Source organism: Pogona vitticeps, chromosome 7, assembly GCF_051106095.1.
Source record: "Pogona vitticeps strain Pit_001003342236 chromosome 7, PviZW2.1, whole genome shotgun sequence".
NCBI lineage: Eukaryota > Metazoa > Chordata > Lepidosauria > Squamata > Agamidae > Pogona > Pogona vitticeps.
In genome coordinates, this window is record NC_135789.1 from 31,789,443 (window position 1) to 31,802,521 (window position 13,079).

General features: G+C 50.3%; 2 protein-coding genes across 3 annotated transcripts in view; both read right to left on the reverse strand.

Moving 5' to 3' along the window:
• The window catches only part of ULK2 (unc-51 like autophagy activating kinase 2), a 41,816-nt gene extending 41,018 nt beyond the window's left edge, over positions 1-798 (reverse strand). For both annotated transcript variants that reach the window (XM_020809043.3, XM_020809042.3), the window contains exon 1: positions 213-798. In XM_020809043.3, coding sequence (XP_020664702.3) covers positions 213-302 — 90 coding nt within the window. In that variant the 5' untranslated portion in view covers positions 303-798. The remainder of the gene's footprint in view (positions 1-212) is intronic.
• Positions 799-4,520: 3,722 nt separating this feature from the next.
• On the reverse strand, positions 4,521-12,492 carry NLE1 (notchless homolog 1). The gene is made up of 13 exons (XM_020809102.3): positions 12,366-12,492; positions 11,241-11,410; positions 10,479-10,696; positions 9,909-9,988; positions 9,415-9,491; positions 8,826-8,923; positions 8,308-8,500; positions 7,868-8,003; positions 7,547-7,593; positions 7,052-7,254; positions 6,569-6,728; positions 5,936-6,006; positions 4,521-5,278 (listed from the first exon to the last, which is right to left on the reverse strand). Exons 2-13 carry the CDS (start codon positions 11,373-11,375, stop codon positions 5,266-5,268), a joined length of 1,431 nt encoding a protein of 476 aa, XP_020664761.3. The 5' UTR covers positions 11,376-11,410; positions 12,366-12,492; the 3' UTR covers positions 4,521-5,265.
• Positions 12,493-13,079: the final 587 nt, after the last annotated feature.

Consider the following 13,079-nt stretch of genomic DNA (forward strand, 5'->3'; position numbering starts at 1 on the left):
TAAGGGTGGAAATTTCTAAAGGGCCTCGTGTTGTTTGTGAAGCAAAACAAGCTTGGTTGCAAAGCGATTTCAAAGAGGAAAGGAGAAAATGGCTAGTCTTTCACTTATCACAGGTCTCCGCTGTTCTGGCATGCAAACACACAGACACAACACACGGCACCCGCTCTAGGCGAGGAAGACCAGCTCCTACCACCACCCCCCATCATGTTTACCTTGCGGTGGCGCCCTTTGAAGACCACAGCAAAAGCACCATGTCCTATGAGGTCCTTCTTACTGTATTCAAAATCGCCCACCACCTCCATTCTCTTCAAGGGGGCATGAAGCCCAAAGGGTTTTTCTTTTTTGAGGAGGGGGGGAAAGGATCAAAGGGAGAGGAATGGGGGGACCGGGTGAGGGGCAGCCCCAGCCAGCTACACTGAACTCACATCAGCAAAAATGATGGGGAAAAGCAGGGGGCAGAAAGGAGGGCTCCGTCCATCGACCCCAAAGAAAGTGGGCAGCTGCCCACATATTGGGTGGAGAGGGGCAAGCTGGCTGCCTCCCCCCAGGCAAAAGGGGTGGGGGGATACTGGCTAGCAGGTCCAGCTTCCCAGAGGCAATGGGATTTCTCGGGCATGGGGAAGAAAGGATGACAGGCTGCAGGTGGGGTTTGGGGGGAGGGAGGCAAGCCTTTTTTTAAATAGGCACAAAAGGCACAGATGACGGTTCAAGGTCCCTTTCAGCAGTGGGGGGGGGTAAGAAGACAGGGGAATGGGGTTTTTGATGCAAGTGGTTACTAAGCAAGGGTAGCTTTTGTTTCTTAAGGCTCTCCGGTGTGTCGAGGTGGGGGGGTTATAGCACCTTTTAGCCAGAAAAAAGGGATTCGGGAGGGGGGAGAAGGGGGTCTGGGGTTCAGTATCAAAGACAAAAGGAGGCTGATCTAAGGCAGGTGGACAGATTTTTGGGAGGGGGGCTGTCAATAAAACCAAGGCAGCTGGATGGAAGATGCAGTGTCAAAAACCTTTAAAATTGGGATATAAAAAAAAGACGGTGTCCCTTCAATGGGATTTTGGTGAATGTTCAATGATTACTTAAAAGTGATGGAGGCTGGCAGGTGGGGAGGAATAATCTCCCTAAATAAAACGGTGGGGGGGGCTTGAAACCTCGAAAACGACGATTCCCTATACAGGATGAGAAATGGAAAATATCTACAAAGATGGAAAATGTCTACAAAGAGGGAGGGAAAGCAATATCCCTGAGTGGAAAGACAGTGGGGATATCACGTGGGAATAAGGAATAAATGCGGGGTTAAAAGCCTTTTCAAAGGGGGAAACATAAAGAGCTTTCTAGGAGGACATTACAGGGGAGGGGAGAGATCAATAATAAGGAGTAATAGGGAATGGGGAGGTGTTCGACACCCACCCCTTCAGGGGTCGCTCCCTATGGCCGTTTTACATCCTCACCCCCTTCCTCATTCGCTTGTGGGGTCGCCCGAGCGGCCCCCACCCCAAAAATGCCTAGCTAAGACAACCGTTTAAAAGAGGTTAACAGCGAAATGAAGGCCCAATCGCAGCTGGTAGGTGCCTCCAAGGGAGCGATATTTCAGGGCGAAGGAAGTGGGGAAGGGTGGGGGGGGGGGAAAGGAGGGGGGAAATAAGGAGTCCTCTTGTCTTCGGAGGCCTCGGCTGCCCCCGCCGGCCTTCAGCTGCTTAAGGTTCCCAGACCCAGCTCCTTCTCCGCTGACGTCCGGCTGCGAATGCCGAAGCCTCCGCACCGCGCAGCTCCTTTTATAGGACGCATCGCTCACGCGCTGGGAGCGCGTCTCCTTCCGCTGGGAGGGCGGCGGGGAGGAGGGGCCGGAGAGAAGGCGGAGGGCAAAGGAAAAAAAAAAAGAGTTCGCGCGGGCGGGAAACTCGACCTGAGGGGGAAAGTGACCAAGCCTTTGGGCGCCATCTTGTTTGTGGTCAATGAATATGTAAATATATATGTAAATGAAAGCACAAGCCCACAAATAAAATCAATAGATGCACACTTTTGTACATATTTGCTGGCTTCTGGGGTCCAATAAGAATGAACAGGTTTTTAAGGGGGTAGACCTCAGTGAGGGCTGGTTGCCAACTTCTTCATCAGCTCATGCTCTTATGCCAAGCTCATAAACATTTTATTTTACAGTATTTGTTTCTTTTATATATATAGGCCGCCTTTCACACAATAAGAGGACCCAAGGCAGCTCACGATATTAAAAACAGATTTATAAACATAATAAGTTAAATATTAAGAAACAACTAAACTATACCCTAATTAAAATACAGCTGAATGATTAAAAGCAAGTTATCATTAAAACCCATCTTAACTGAAACACTAAAAAAACAAACTGAATTTGAAAAGGGGTACTTTAAACATGGGGCTGAGGTTTTTTTGGATTTGCTGAGGTTTGGAATTTCAACTCCCATCGGTCACAGCCAGCAGGACCAAAGGAAGGGGATTGTGGGAGTTGTAGTCCAAAACTCTTTGGGGGGGGCAAAGCACTTCGCTCCTTTTTTGTTCGAGCTATATTCAAATGTCTGTAATATCTGCCCTGATGAAAGGACCTGTATATCTCAAAAGCTTGCACATTGGTGTCTGGCTCGTTAAAGGTTTATCAGCTTCAACTCACTTGGCTCTTTAATTTAAAATAAACGAATGCATCCTTAGTATTGAAAAGGTCACAGAACGAGGGCTTCTGTCCACAGTTTGGACCTTGGTCTGGGATAGATGTTCAGCTGAACCTTGCAGTTTCCAACCCAGAAACATACCGCGGCCTCCAGATGCTGTCGGACTACAATTACAGTACAAGGCTGATAGGAACTGCAGTTGCCCAGCGTCAGCTCGGTCCCCATTCAATCTTTCAGTACACAATTCAAGGATTCTTAGTTGCTTTGATGGGCGATGTTCCAGCGCGGGTCAAGTTGATATCCTCAGGACTACAAATCCCATGAGGCTCAGCCCATGAACTTACTATCCCCTCCAGCTCTGGCCGTCTTATTACCCCCAAATCTATAGTGAGGGAGACAGCCAGCAGGTAACCCAGGAAAGGAGCAAAATATTTCGTACTTCTATGACTCCCTTTTCCATTGTTTTTATCCCATTCTCTGCTTGGTTTTCCCTCCACTTTCGCCATTTCCCCTCTTCCGATGACTGGGCTTGATGTGAATGGAATTGCATGCTGCACCTAGCAACCGGGCTTATTCATTTATTTAATGGCTCATACGTGACGGGCAAAGATTAAAATGTACATTCCCACACTCCTCATCTCCACCCTCCATCTAATAAGTACAAATGTAATAGGAAAAGCAATGTACTGTAAAAGAAAAGTGGCTGGGGGGGGGAGGCAGTGTTAAGTAGCGGTTAGAGTGCCAGCCGGTAGAGGTTGACATCCGGTCTCCGAAGAAAAACCTCGGCCCTTCGGTCTTGAACTGGCACAGACATTACCAAACCAGGAGGAAATGTCCTGCTTCAAAGTTTGCATGCAAAGGAGCAAAAAGTGGCTTAATTTTTAAAAAAAGCTAGCATGCTGGAGAAAGGAAGCCAGGCTTAACGGCTAGTTATTGATGTTGCTCAGTGGGATGACACAAACAACTACAAGACACAGGGAGTAAACTGCGGTTTCCTTGCATCCTTTTAAGAATCCGTTGTGCCTCCTTAGAAGCTTTCCCTAAGTAAAACCAAACCCCTTTTTGTAAATATCTTAAAACTTCCAATCTGCATCTCAGGTTGCAGCTACGGCAATGTTTAGCTGGAGTGCCATCAGAGCGCCCAGCTATGAAAAATGGCCTCGTGTGGGTCCAACGGAGGCACCTTTTTCCTGCACGTCGAGGTGACAATTTTGGAAAAAAATGAGCCTTTAAGGAGACAAAATCTAGCCAGCCAGGGAGGATCACGGCAGGACGTTTCCCCGGAGATCCATTCTCCCCACTGAGATCCCATCACTGACTCGCAGGGGAAAAAGACAGCTCAGGCAGCGTTTAAGGAGATCAATCAACTCGAGTGGCGGTTGATTAATTAGCTTAGAACAACGGGGCTCCTGATTCTGATGCTCGCCCGTCTGGGACCATTAGGGAAGGAAAAAGCAGCACCCCAAAAAATAAACCCCCTCCAACCCGGGTGAAGTCAGGGAAAAAGTGTCACCGAGGGACAACCGGCACAGCGCTATTTAGGTTACGAAAACTGCCAGGGGGGATTTTAAAAAACAAACCTCGCATCCTGAACTGTCCAAGCGCATAAAACCATTTCAAAGGGCAAACCCAGAGGGAGGGAGCGGGCAGCGATCTTGAATGAACCTTTAGTTCTCCACTGAAAATTAAATGGACCCAACTTCTTGGGGTATATATTCGTAGGTGCTTCCTGATTCCCCATCCCTCCTCCCCGGGGGGGGGAAAGGGCTAAAACGTTTCGTGGTTGTAAAAGGCAAAAGATATGTTGGAGATGAGTGATAGAATAAAAGAGGGATGAGAAACTTGTTTTCTCCCGAGGTTTTGCCGTCAAGCCACGTCAAGGTCACAAACAGGTGTAAGGATTTATTGAGTTATGGGGCCACTGAAACTTTTCTTAAAAAGCACTATTACCATATTGAAGTTTAGAAAAGAAAAGTGCCATGTGGATAAATTTTTTAAGTAATTTTCTACTGATACAACAGAGATAGCTGTATTTTGGGACATTTGATTATCTCCAAAGAGTCCGGACATAAATGGCATAAACCCAAGAATGGTAAATTACTAACAGAATGGCCATTTTCGTCTCCCTCTTCTATTAAGTGTCCAAACTTGACAATACACCAGTTCAAAGTTGATGTACTTTTGGGATAAATGTGAAGAATGCGGAGATTAATTTCCAAGTCGGTGGCCGGCCGGCGCAGCAAAGGCCACCACCTTAAAAAGAGACTGCAAACTGACGGAAGGTAGATGGATCTATTAGGCCTCAATAGAACCTCTCAAGTCCAAGGCAGTCTACCTCCAAACCACTTTTGCTCAGGAACAATGCCAGGAGGCCGTTGCATTCAGAGGGGTCAGGGCCACGGATTGATTCTGACCCTCCAATTTTTCTGGTTCTGTCACCCAAGATGGGGAGAAAAGGGTGCAGGTTGAAATCCCAGGAAGTGACAAACACCGAGGTATATATTGCTCCTTGATCCAGATAGGCAATGTAGAACCTTCCTTCCTAAAACGGATGGCAGGAAGACCACTCTCTGCGTCACGAGAGAGCATCACGGGACAGAACAGTTTCGTGTCAACAGTCCTTCCTTGCCCGCTATCGCCTCCATCTGTTTAAGCAAAACAAAAAAATAATAAAAAATAAAAAGGGGGGGGAGGGAAATGAGCATCTTTATCCTCCTCCGGAGAGCCTACCTAACATAGGCTGCATGCCATCGGTACAACCCTGCAAGGTAGCTGGGAGCTAATCCCAGGAACACAAAGGAAGATCTTTGATTGAGGGGGGCGGCCTTTGAACTCGAGTCCCATTCCATCTTTTCTGGACAGCCCCCCAGCGGTGTCCTCCTTGGTTTTACTCTCCTGTTGCATTTGCTTTCTCAGATTTTGCCCCTTGCTCAAAGGCCACTCTTTTGTGATTAACAACAACAACAACAACAACATGGTCAAATCCCACTCTTTTGTGGTTCAAACCAGCGCTTGGGAAAGTTATTTTCGTTATCTTTCATTAAAGACAGTTTTCCAAATCCACCGACGCCAGGGCCAGTTTAAGGGAGCGGTCATCTAGGAAAAGAACTTTGCAAAGTTCTGGGACAAACCCCTAAACAACGGCGTTCCATAGCTCTCCCTTTTTCATACACGCCATCCAGAGGAAAGACTGAACATCCAGACCCCCCCCTTTCCATTAACAGATATTTTACTCCAGTATCCCAAGCAAAATAGCTACCCTCCTCTCTCTCACACACACACACACACCCCATAATACTTACATCCGGAGGCATTTATCTTTGCCTCCGCTCGCTACCCGTTGCCCGTCCGGGCTCCAGTCCACAGCAAACACCTGGGAACAGAGGCGGAAGGGAGGCCGTGAGGGATGTGACCGACTCTGAACGCCTGGCGGGGCCCGTCCTGTACCCCAAAATGAATCAGAAAGGGCAGGTTTTCAACAGTCACAGAGCTGCTGGCTAGAGAAGCGCCAATAACGCTTCGGTCGCAGCCCCAAGGAAATTGAGGAGGGGGCGGTCCCTGTTCCCTAGCTTAGGGAGAGGCGCCGGGGTCTGTGGGCAGAGGAAAAGGATCACGCCCCCCCATACCATCACAAGGTTTCTCAATACCGGCTTGCTAGACAGGTGAGCAGACCGCAGGGCACAGGTGAGGGAGGGGAAAGTCCCCTAAAAAAAAGAACGGGCCAGGAGACGAAAAAGGTGTCACTCTCTCTCTTTCCGAGTCCCTGGAAAGCCACCGCCAGAGTGCCAGGGCACAGCTTCATTTTCTCCGAAGTGGTTGAAGGCTTCTAAGTCGAAGACGCATCGAGAACCAGAAGATGAGAGGGTGGGGCCGCTGGAACGTACCTGGGGGGGAAGGAGCCCCGAGCCCGACCGGGCTGCCAGTCGCCCCCTTACCTCGTCGGCGTGGCCAGGCAGGTCGACGGCCAGCTTCTGGGTCTTGACATCCCACACTTTGAGGGTACTGTCGCTGCTCCCGCTGACCAGCAGGCGGCTGTCGGCTGACCACGCGATTTGGTACACCGCGGAAACGTGGCCACGCAGGGAAGCGAGGTACCTGCAGGAAAAATTCGAGATCTAGAGTGTGGATGGTGAAAATGTTTCCCGCCACCCCCCCGGAGATGCCCCAAAACCGAGAATCATAATCCATGAAGGATGTCCCGTTCACAGCTTTTGCATCGTCCCTGTGTCATGAGGACTTGGAACTTGCTTTTAAACGAAAAAAAACAAAATGCAAGAGCTCTTAGCTGAAGGGTTTGCAGCTTTAACAATTCACTGTTTCATTTTAGAATTGTGACCCAGCGTGACTTCTGTGTCTGTAAGAAACTGGGGGAGCGAGATGATTGCAATGAGTAGAATAATGTTAATTAAGAAACGTACTTCCCGGTTTTTCCATCCCACAACTTCACAGATTTATCGAAGGAAGCGCTAGCGATGATCCGGGTGTCTGGAGAAAAGAGGACCTGATTAATAAGAGCCTGATGTCCTGTCATTCTCCCCAAGGGCTTCTTGTCGTCCGCCGGCACCCACAGGAAGAGAGTGAAGTCATCGGATCCGGAGACTAGCCGTTCAGGACCCTGGCCCTGCAGAGGAGTGGGGAGAGGAAAATAAATCTTTTCCCACCCAGCCTCTCATTTTTACATTTAGTGACCGAAGACTGCCGGATGTTGCCTGTCCAGTTGAGAGGAAAGGTAGAACAGAAATGGAGGACATGCAACAATACAAGATTAAAAAAATATGCTTTTAAAATAGGATCATTCAAAGTGGAGAAAAATCAAGAGGGTACATTGCCTGGTCACCTGGCAATCTGATTCTCACTCACCCTAGGTGATCGGGTATTCCTCGTTCAAAGGGTGAACAGGGACGCCAACTTACCCGAACTTGGTTGTATCTCTGCAGTGCTTTCTGCTTGATCTCGGCTGCTGTGGGGTTAAGGAAATATACTTCTAATTGTTCCATAAACAAAAGGTTTGAACAGTAGACCCTTGTCAAAAAATATTTTTCCCCACCCTTGACTCTGTGGTATCTGAGATTTTAAGCAAGTGAAGTTTTAAAGACAAGAGGCCTGAGGACTAGAAACTTGATCTGACCAACAAACACAGATTCTCAGAAGGCACTCAATTTTGTATGCCGTGAGAATCCATGGTTGCCACCGATGATGGCCAACTGATGGCTGGATGAGCAAGAGGCTCTTACGGGATCCGCTCACATCCTGGGGGTTGATGGAAGCCTCGGCTGGCTCAAACGCGCCCGTGCGGAGAACATAGTCCGTGCTGAGTGCCATGGTGTTCACCCAGTGCGCGTGACCTTGCAGCGTGCGACACAGGACCCCCTGGGAGGGAAGAGATGGGCCAAATCATCCTCACAGTCAAGCTCCATCCATCTTTCCGAGCTCACTGCATTCGGTCTGCTGGGTGGGAGGAGCCTGGGAGCAGGGAAGCGTGACTGGAGGAGGAGCCAAGCACAGCTCGAGGTTCTACCAGCTAGGCCTGTCTAGAACCAAGAGTCCTTATATGGGAATAAGAAGGGGGTGTGGCTATAATTTCTCAGGCTATGATTGGACAGTAGCCGTCTAGGCACCTGATTGGCTTAAGAAGGGTATAAACCACAGCCCCACTGCTCCTCCCCATACTTACATCGTGGGCTCGCCAGACCTTGATGGTCCGATCCTGGGAGGAAGAAAAGAGCAACCCGTCGCCACCCCACTTGATGCACGTCACCGACTGCGTGTGTCCGGTCAGGATCTTATCGCAACGGCCGGCAACTGTGTCCCAGGTGCGAATGCTGCCGTCTTTGGAGGAACTGGCCAAGTAACGACACTCTGGGTTCCTGTGGAGGACCGGGGGGAAAAAAAAAAAAAACACAAGCCAAAACAGAAAAAGTTAGGCAGATGCGTGGCTCACTCCGCCATAGAAAGAGAGAAATCAAAACACCGCAAACATGATCCAGACCCCTCCGGCATCAAACCCGTATCTGCACAAAGCTTTTCAATTATAAAACATAAGCTTATCTGTCTCCTGGCGCAGAAATCCAGGGCCCCGGCATGCTCACAGAAATTAAACTGCCACCGAGCGATGTTGGCTAGTTTTGCTTCTGGGGCGTCTTGAGCCAAAAAGGACAGGAAGAGGCAAAAATCCTGGGGAAAGCGGCTTACAAATGCAGTGGCTCCCAGCAGAGAGAAGTGACCCATTTGGAGTGTCCCGCGAGCACCCGTCCGATCTGGTTCCCCGTGTTTGGGTCCCAGAGAAATATCTAGAAAAATAAGTAAATAAATAAATAAAAGTTAGCCACCCCAGCCAACCTCCAAGCTGGCAGGGTCCCGTGTTTCGTTCCTGGCGATGCAAGGCCTCGTGGAAGACATCTCTGAGTCCCTCTTGAGCTTTGCATCACAGAGTTTATTTTCCTTTGCCCTCCTCGCGGGCTTTTCCTTTGGAGTCATGTCCTTTTCGACTCCAAAGACTGAGAGCAGAGGGCTTAGAACACCCACCCACCCGATACTTTATCGACTCCAAGAAACTTCCTAGATTTACAGTTGGGAGTGTAAACGGGATAGGAAAAACTAACCACGCAAGACAGCCTTGCAACGTTGGCGGGGTTTCTGGTCCCGCGAGGCAATAGTGAAAGGGATGGATCTCTCTAGCTGCCTGAAGGCGGAACCCTTGGGGGTCCGAATGTGCCTCAGAGAGAGTCACTCCTAAAAATAGCCGATGGTGCAGAAGCCCGCAGGACGTGGCAACCTTTACCTGGCCGTTTTTGCAGCCGGACGCCAGCTTCCTGCCATCGGGAGACCATGCGATGCTGAGCACCCAGTGACGGTGACCTGGGAGCAGAAAGAAAGGGGACCAGGTATGAAAGCCGTTAAGGACTGAGGTGCAAAACCCAACCGGACACCATAAGGTCCATTACATGACGGCGCAGGGAAAAGGCGGCTGCTTGCCGGAAAAAGACGCCAGAGACCCCTCTTTGGAGGTCAGCCCCCGAGACCAGAGGGGAGGAATGATTTGGGGTGTTGCATTCTGCCCTGAGAGGCCAGAAGGAGCGTCGAAGCCTGGGCACGGCACAAGGCGGCCAGGCTTGAACTGCTAAGATGCTGGACTGCAGCCATTATGCAAAAGTCATGATCTCCTACGGTTCTGTTTCAGAGAGAGCCTTCCCATCCCAAAGCCAGAGATTCCGGCGTGCTTCGCTTGCACGTGAATCAGGGCCTTGCCGGTCCTTTCAGCTTCTCCCGACCCACCTTTGGCTGTGAACTGCGGGGTCTCCGTGCTGAGGTCCCAGAAGCGTACGGTTGTGTCGCCCGAGCCGCTGGCCAAGTACCTGAAAAGACGACAAAGGAGCTGGTTGAGAAAGTGCACAACGGGGGACCCCCATGGCTTCGTTCCCGTGGCTTCCCTGGAAAACTAGCAAACGGCCAGAATAATTCTCCAAAAATGGGAAATCTCCCACTCAAGCTACACAATTAAACATGCCTGCGAGATACTGCAGGACCCCTGTATCCGTGGAGGATTGGTTCCGAGTCCCCCTGAGGATGCTGAAAGATGTGGATTATAGCAAACACTATTTTAATAGCAATCTGTATACATACATGGTCTCTGTTTCCCACGGGTAGCGAGAGAGAGAGAAAGAGAGAGAGGGTTTTTTTTTTAATATTTTCAGACCATGGAAAATGGAATCAGCGGATACCAATCCTGCGTATACGGGGGGTCTTGCTCTACCTTCAGCTGGGAGACAGCCCTCTTTTCCTGCAGTACCCTCTCCTCCTCCTCCCCCCCCCCATGCCTCCACCGTCTCTCCCCACCAAGCTTACTTCCCGGTAGGACTGAAGGCGACCGAGATGACGGCTTCGCTGTGGCCTTCCAGGGAGCTGGTGCAACGCGTGACGGCCCGCACTCTGAACACGGCCTGGGGCTGGTAGGTGACGTCCACCACCCGTTCGGTCTCCAGCGCCTGGGCGGCCAAGGTCTTCTCCAAGGAGGTGACGATTTCGGCGTCCTGGACATAGAAGGCCAAGGGGGGAGGCTCCTCCTTCAAGAGAAAAGAGGTCCAGGGTGGTGTGTTTGTGTACGTGTGTGTACACGTGTTAACTTTACAAGTTTTAAAACCCACTCTGGACATTTCTGATTTTGAGAAGGTATCAATCCTTTCTCTGCACGATTTTTTTAATACTTCATCTTTCCGGACCAAATCCACAATTGAAACCACCCCCCCGGGAGTCTTTCCGGCCATACCACACGACGCTAATTTATTTGCTAATTCCTGTAATTGCGATGCATGCTGTCATTCAGTGTTTACTCTTCATTATTCTGGTTTTACTTTGCTTGCAAACCATCTAGAAAAGTGCACCAGCACAAATCGGGCAGTATATGAAATAAATAGAATAAATTCCAAATAAAACTATCAATGGAGTGACTCTGTAGCTCAGCTCTAACCACCGAACTAGGACTGATATGTCATTTTTCTGCCCAGCCCATAAACCTTTGTATTGGTTACAGCTGGCCGGGTGCAGGAGACCAGTCGCCTCTCATTTTAACCTCTGGCAGGAGGTGGTCATCATCCCCCCCCCCGGTACCTTCGCCAAGAGGGCGTTGCAGACCAGCTGAAGCTTGTCGGGTGTGATGTCAATGGGGACGTCAAAGGGCGAGCCCAAGATTTCCCCAGCTTCATCTTTGAACTGGATCAGGAGCCGCTCAATGTCCGCCTTCATTTTAAAAAAATATATATGTTGTTTCGCACTGGGACCTGTTGGGGAAAAAAAAATTAATGACATACGCTCTCTCACCAACCGCTGGGGAACAGCTTCCATCTCTGCTAGACCTCTCCTTTCTTCTCAACATTTAGGGGGAAAGTGGGAAAGTCTCGCCCTCCGATCCTGATCTTAAGGGGGGAAAAGGGCTTTTTATGACTCAGTGAGGACTAGAACCTTTGCCTTCCAAGTCGTAAACCAAAGCCTGAACCGCAATGCTTATCCTGACTCTTTTGAGTCTCATGACATCGTAAAGATGAAAAAAAAATTCTTTTTTTATGAACTCATCTCCATCAGATATAAGCCCACTCCGGTGGGTGAATTGCAATCACAAGGTGGCTTCGAATATACATAAACAGCCAGACGGATCAGAAACTCCAGCCCCTTTTCAACAACATACAAGAAATCCTGTCTGCAACCAGGCTGCCCAAACCTTGAAACCACCCACCGCCCCTCTAGGGAAAGTATAGGGGCTGGACCCAACCCTAGCCCGAAAGGGCTTGGATTCAAATCCTGCCTCTGCCATGAAGGGGCCCTTGCCCAGTTGTTCACAGTCAAACTGTCCCACCTCAGAGGGTTGTTGCTCAGGTGACATGGGGAGGAGACTCGTATGCCTCCGAGTTGCAAACACCCTTCTTTTTTTTTGTTCTCAATCTCCAAGACCAGCACCATCACAGGGCAAATCCCTCAAGGTCTGCCCCCAACCAGGATCAGACCACCTCCTGCCTGTCCCTCTGAGCCCATACATCATCCTCTCCCCAGAGGCTGGGTCTTCATCCTCGTCCCCACACCCCAAAACTTTGGGGCTCAAAGGTTTCCTGCCCGCCCATTTCCCTCCCCTGGGTTTCTTGTCCCTTCTCCTTGGCCCCCTAAAACCCAGGACCCACCACTTCTCCTCCCCTGGGCCAAATCCTGGCGGCTCCCACCGGAGCACCAAGCCCTGCCGCTCACCTGGTCCTGGAGCGCCACCGGGTCTGAGGCTTCGGCTCTTCCTTCCCAGCGGCGCCCACGTGGAGGGAAGGCAGCCGGGCCTTGCGTAACGTCATCATTCCGCGCCCGGGAGTTGCCGGCCAGGAAAAGGACTCTGCTGCCCTCTATTGGGGAAAGCTGGAGCTTTAAAGCTGATTAAGCTTTATGATGGGAGGGGGGAAACTGTAGCCAACTTACTCAGGTGCCAAAGCAGGCTCCCTTCGGTTTGCACAAAGACAGGGGCTTTTCCTCTTCTCGCACATACTCATCAGCCCTGCGTGCAAGTTTTCCAGTCCTACCCTGCTGTGTGTGGCTTAAATTATTTTCCCCACAGTGCCGCTCCTGCGCTGCACACGTGAAATGCAGGCTACTTTACTCTCTTGAGTCTCTGGCTCATCGTCTCCAGCCCTGCCAGGCGGTTTTCTGCCTTCTGCTCCACCAGCCAAGACAGGAAGGAGCTCTCTGGGTCCTTCTCCGCCCCTCCTTAAATGAGGTGCCATCACGTCGATTCCAACCTACCAGGGGCCCCCTTTGCTAGCTAGGCAGCAGAGACTCAGAAAGGGTTAAGCCGTCCTTTCCTTTTAGCGGCACTCCGGGGCTATGCAGCTTCTCAAGTTCAAAAGTCACACGGAGGATTTGAACTCTTAACCCTGAGCTCCCTGGATGCGGCTGGACTGCACCCCCCATTATCCTTCA

What these genes read in the sequence shown, in the direction of transcription:
- NLE1 (XM_020809102.3), bottom strand. Translation starts at nt 11,375, where the DNA reads ATGAAGGCGGACATTGAGCGGCTCCTGATCCAGTTCAAAGATGAAGCT. An exon ending in GCCTTCAGTCCTACCGGGAA is followed by an intron (nt 9,989 to 10,478) that starts GTAAGCTTGGTG and finishes TCGTCTTTTCAG; the next exon opens with GTACTTGGCCAGCGGCTCGG. An exon ending in TGCCTGGCCACGCCGACGAG is followed by an intron (nt 6,007 to 6,568) that starts GTAAGGGGGCGA and finishes CTCTGTTCCCAG; the next exon opens with GTGTTTGCTGTGGACTGGAG.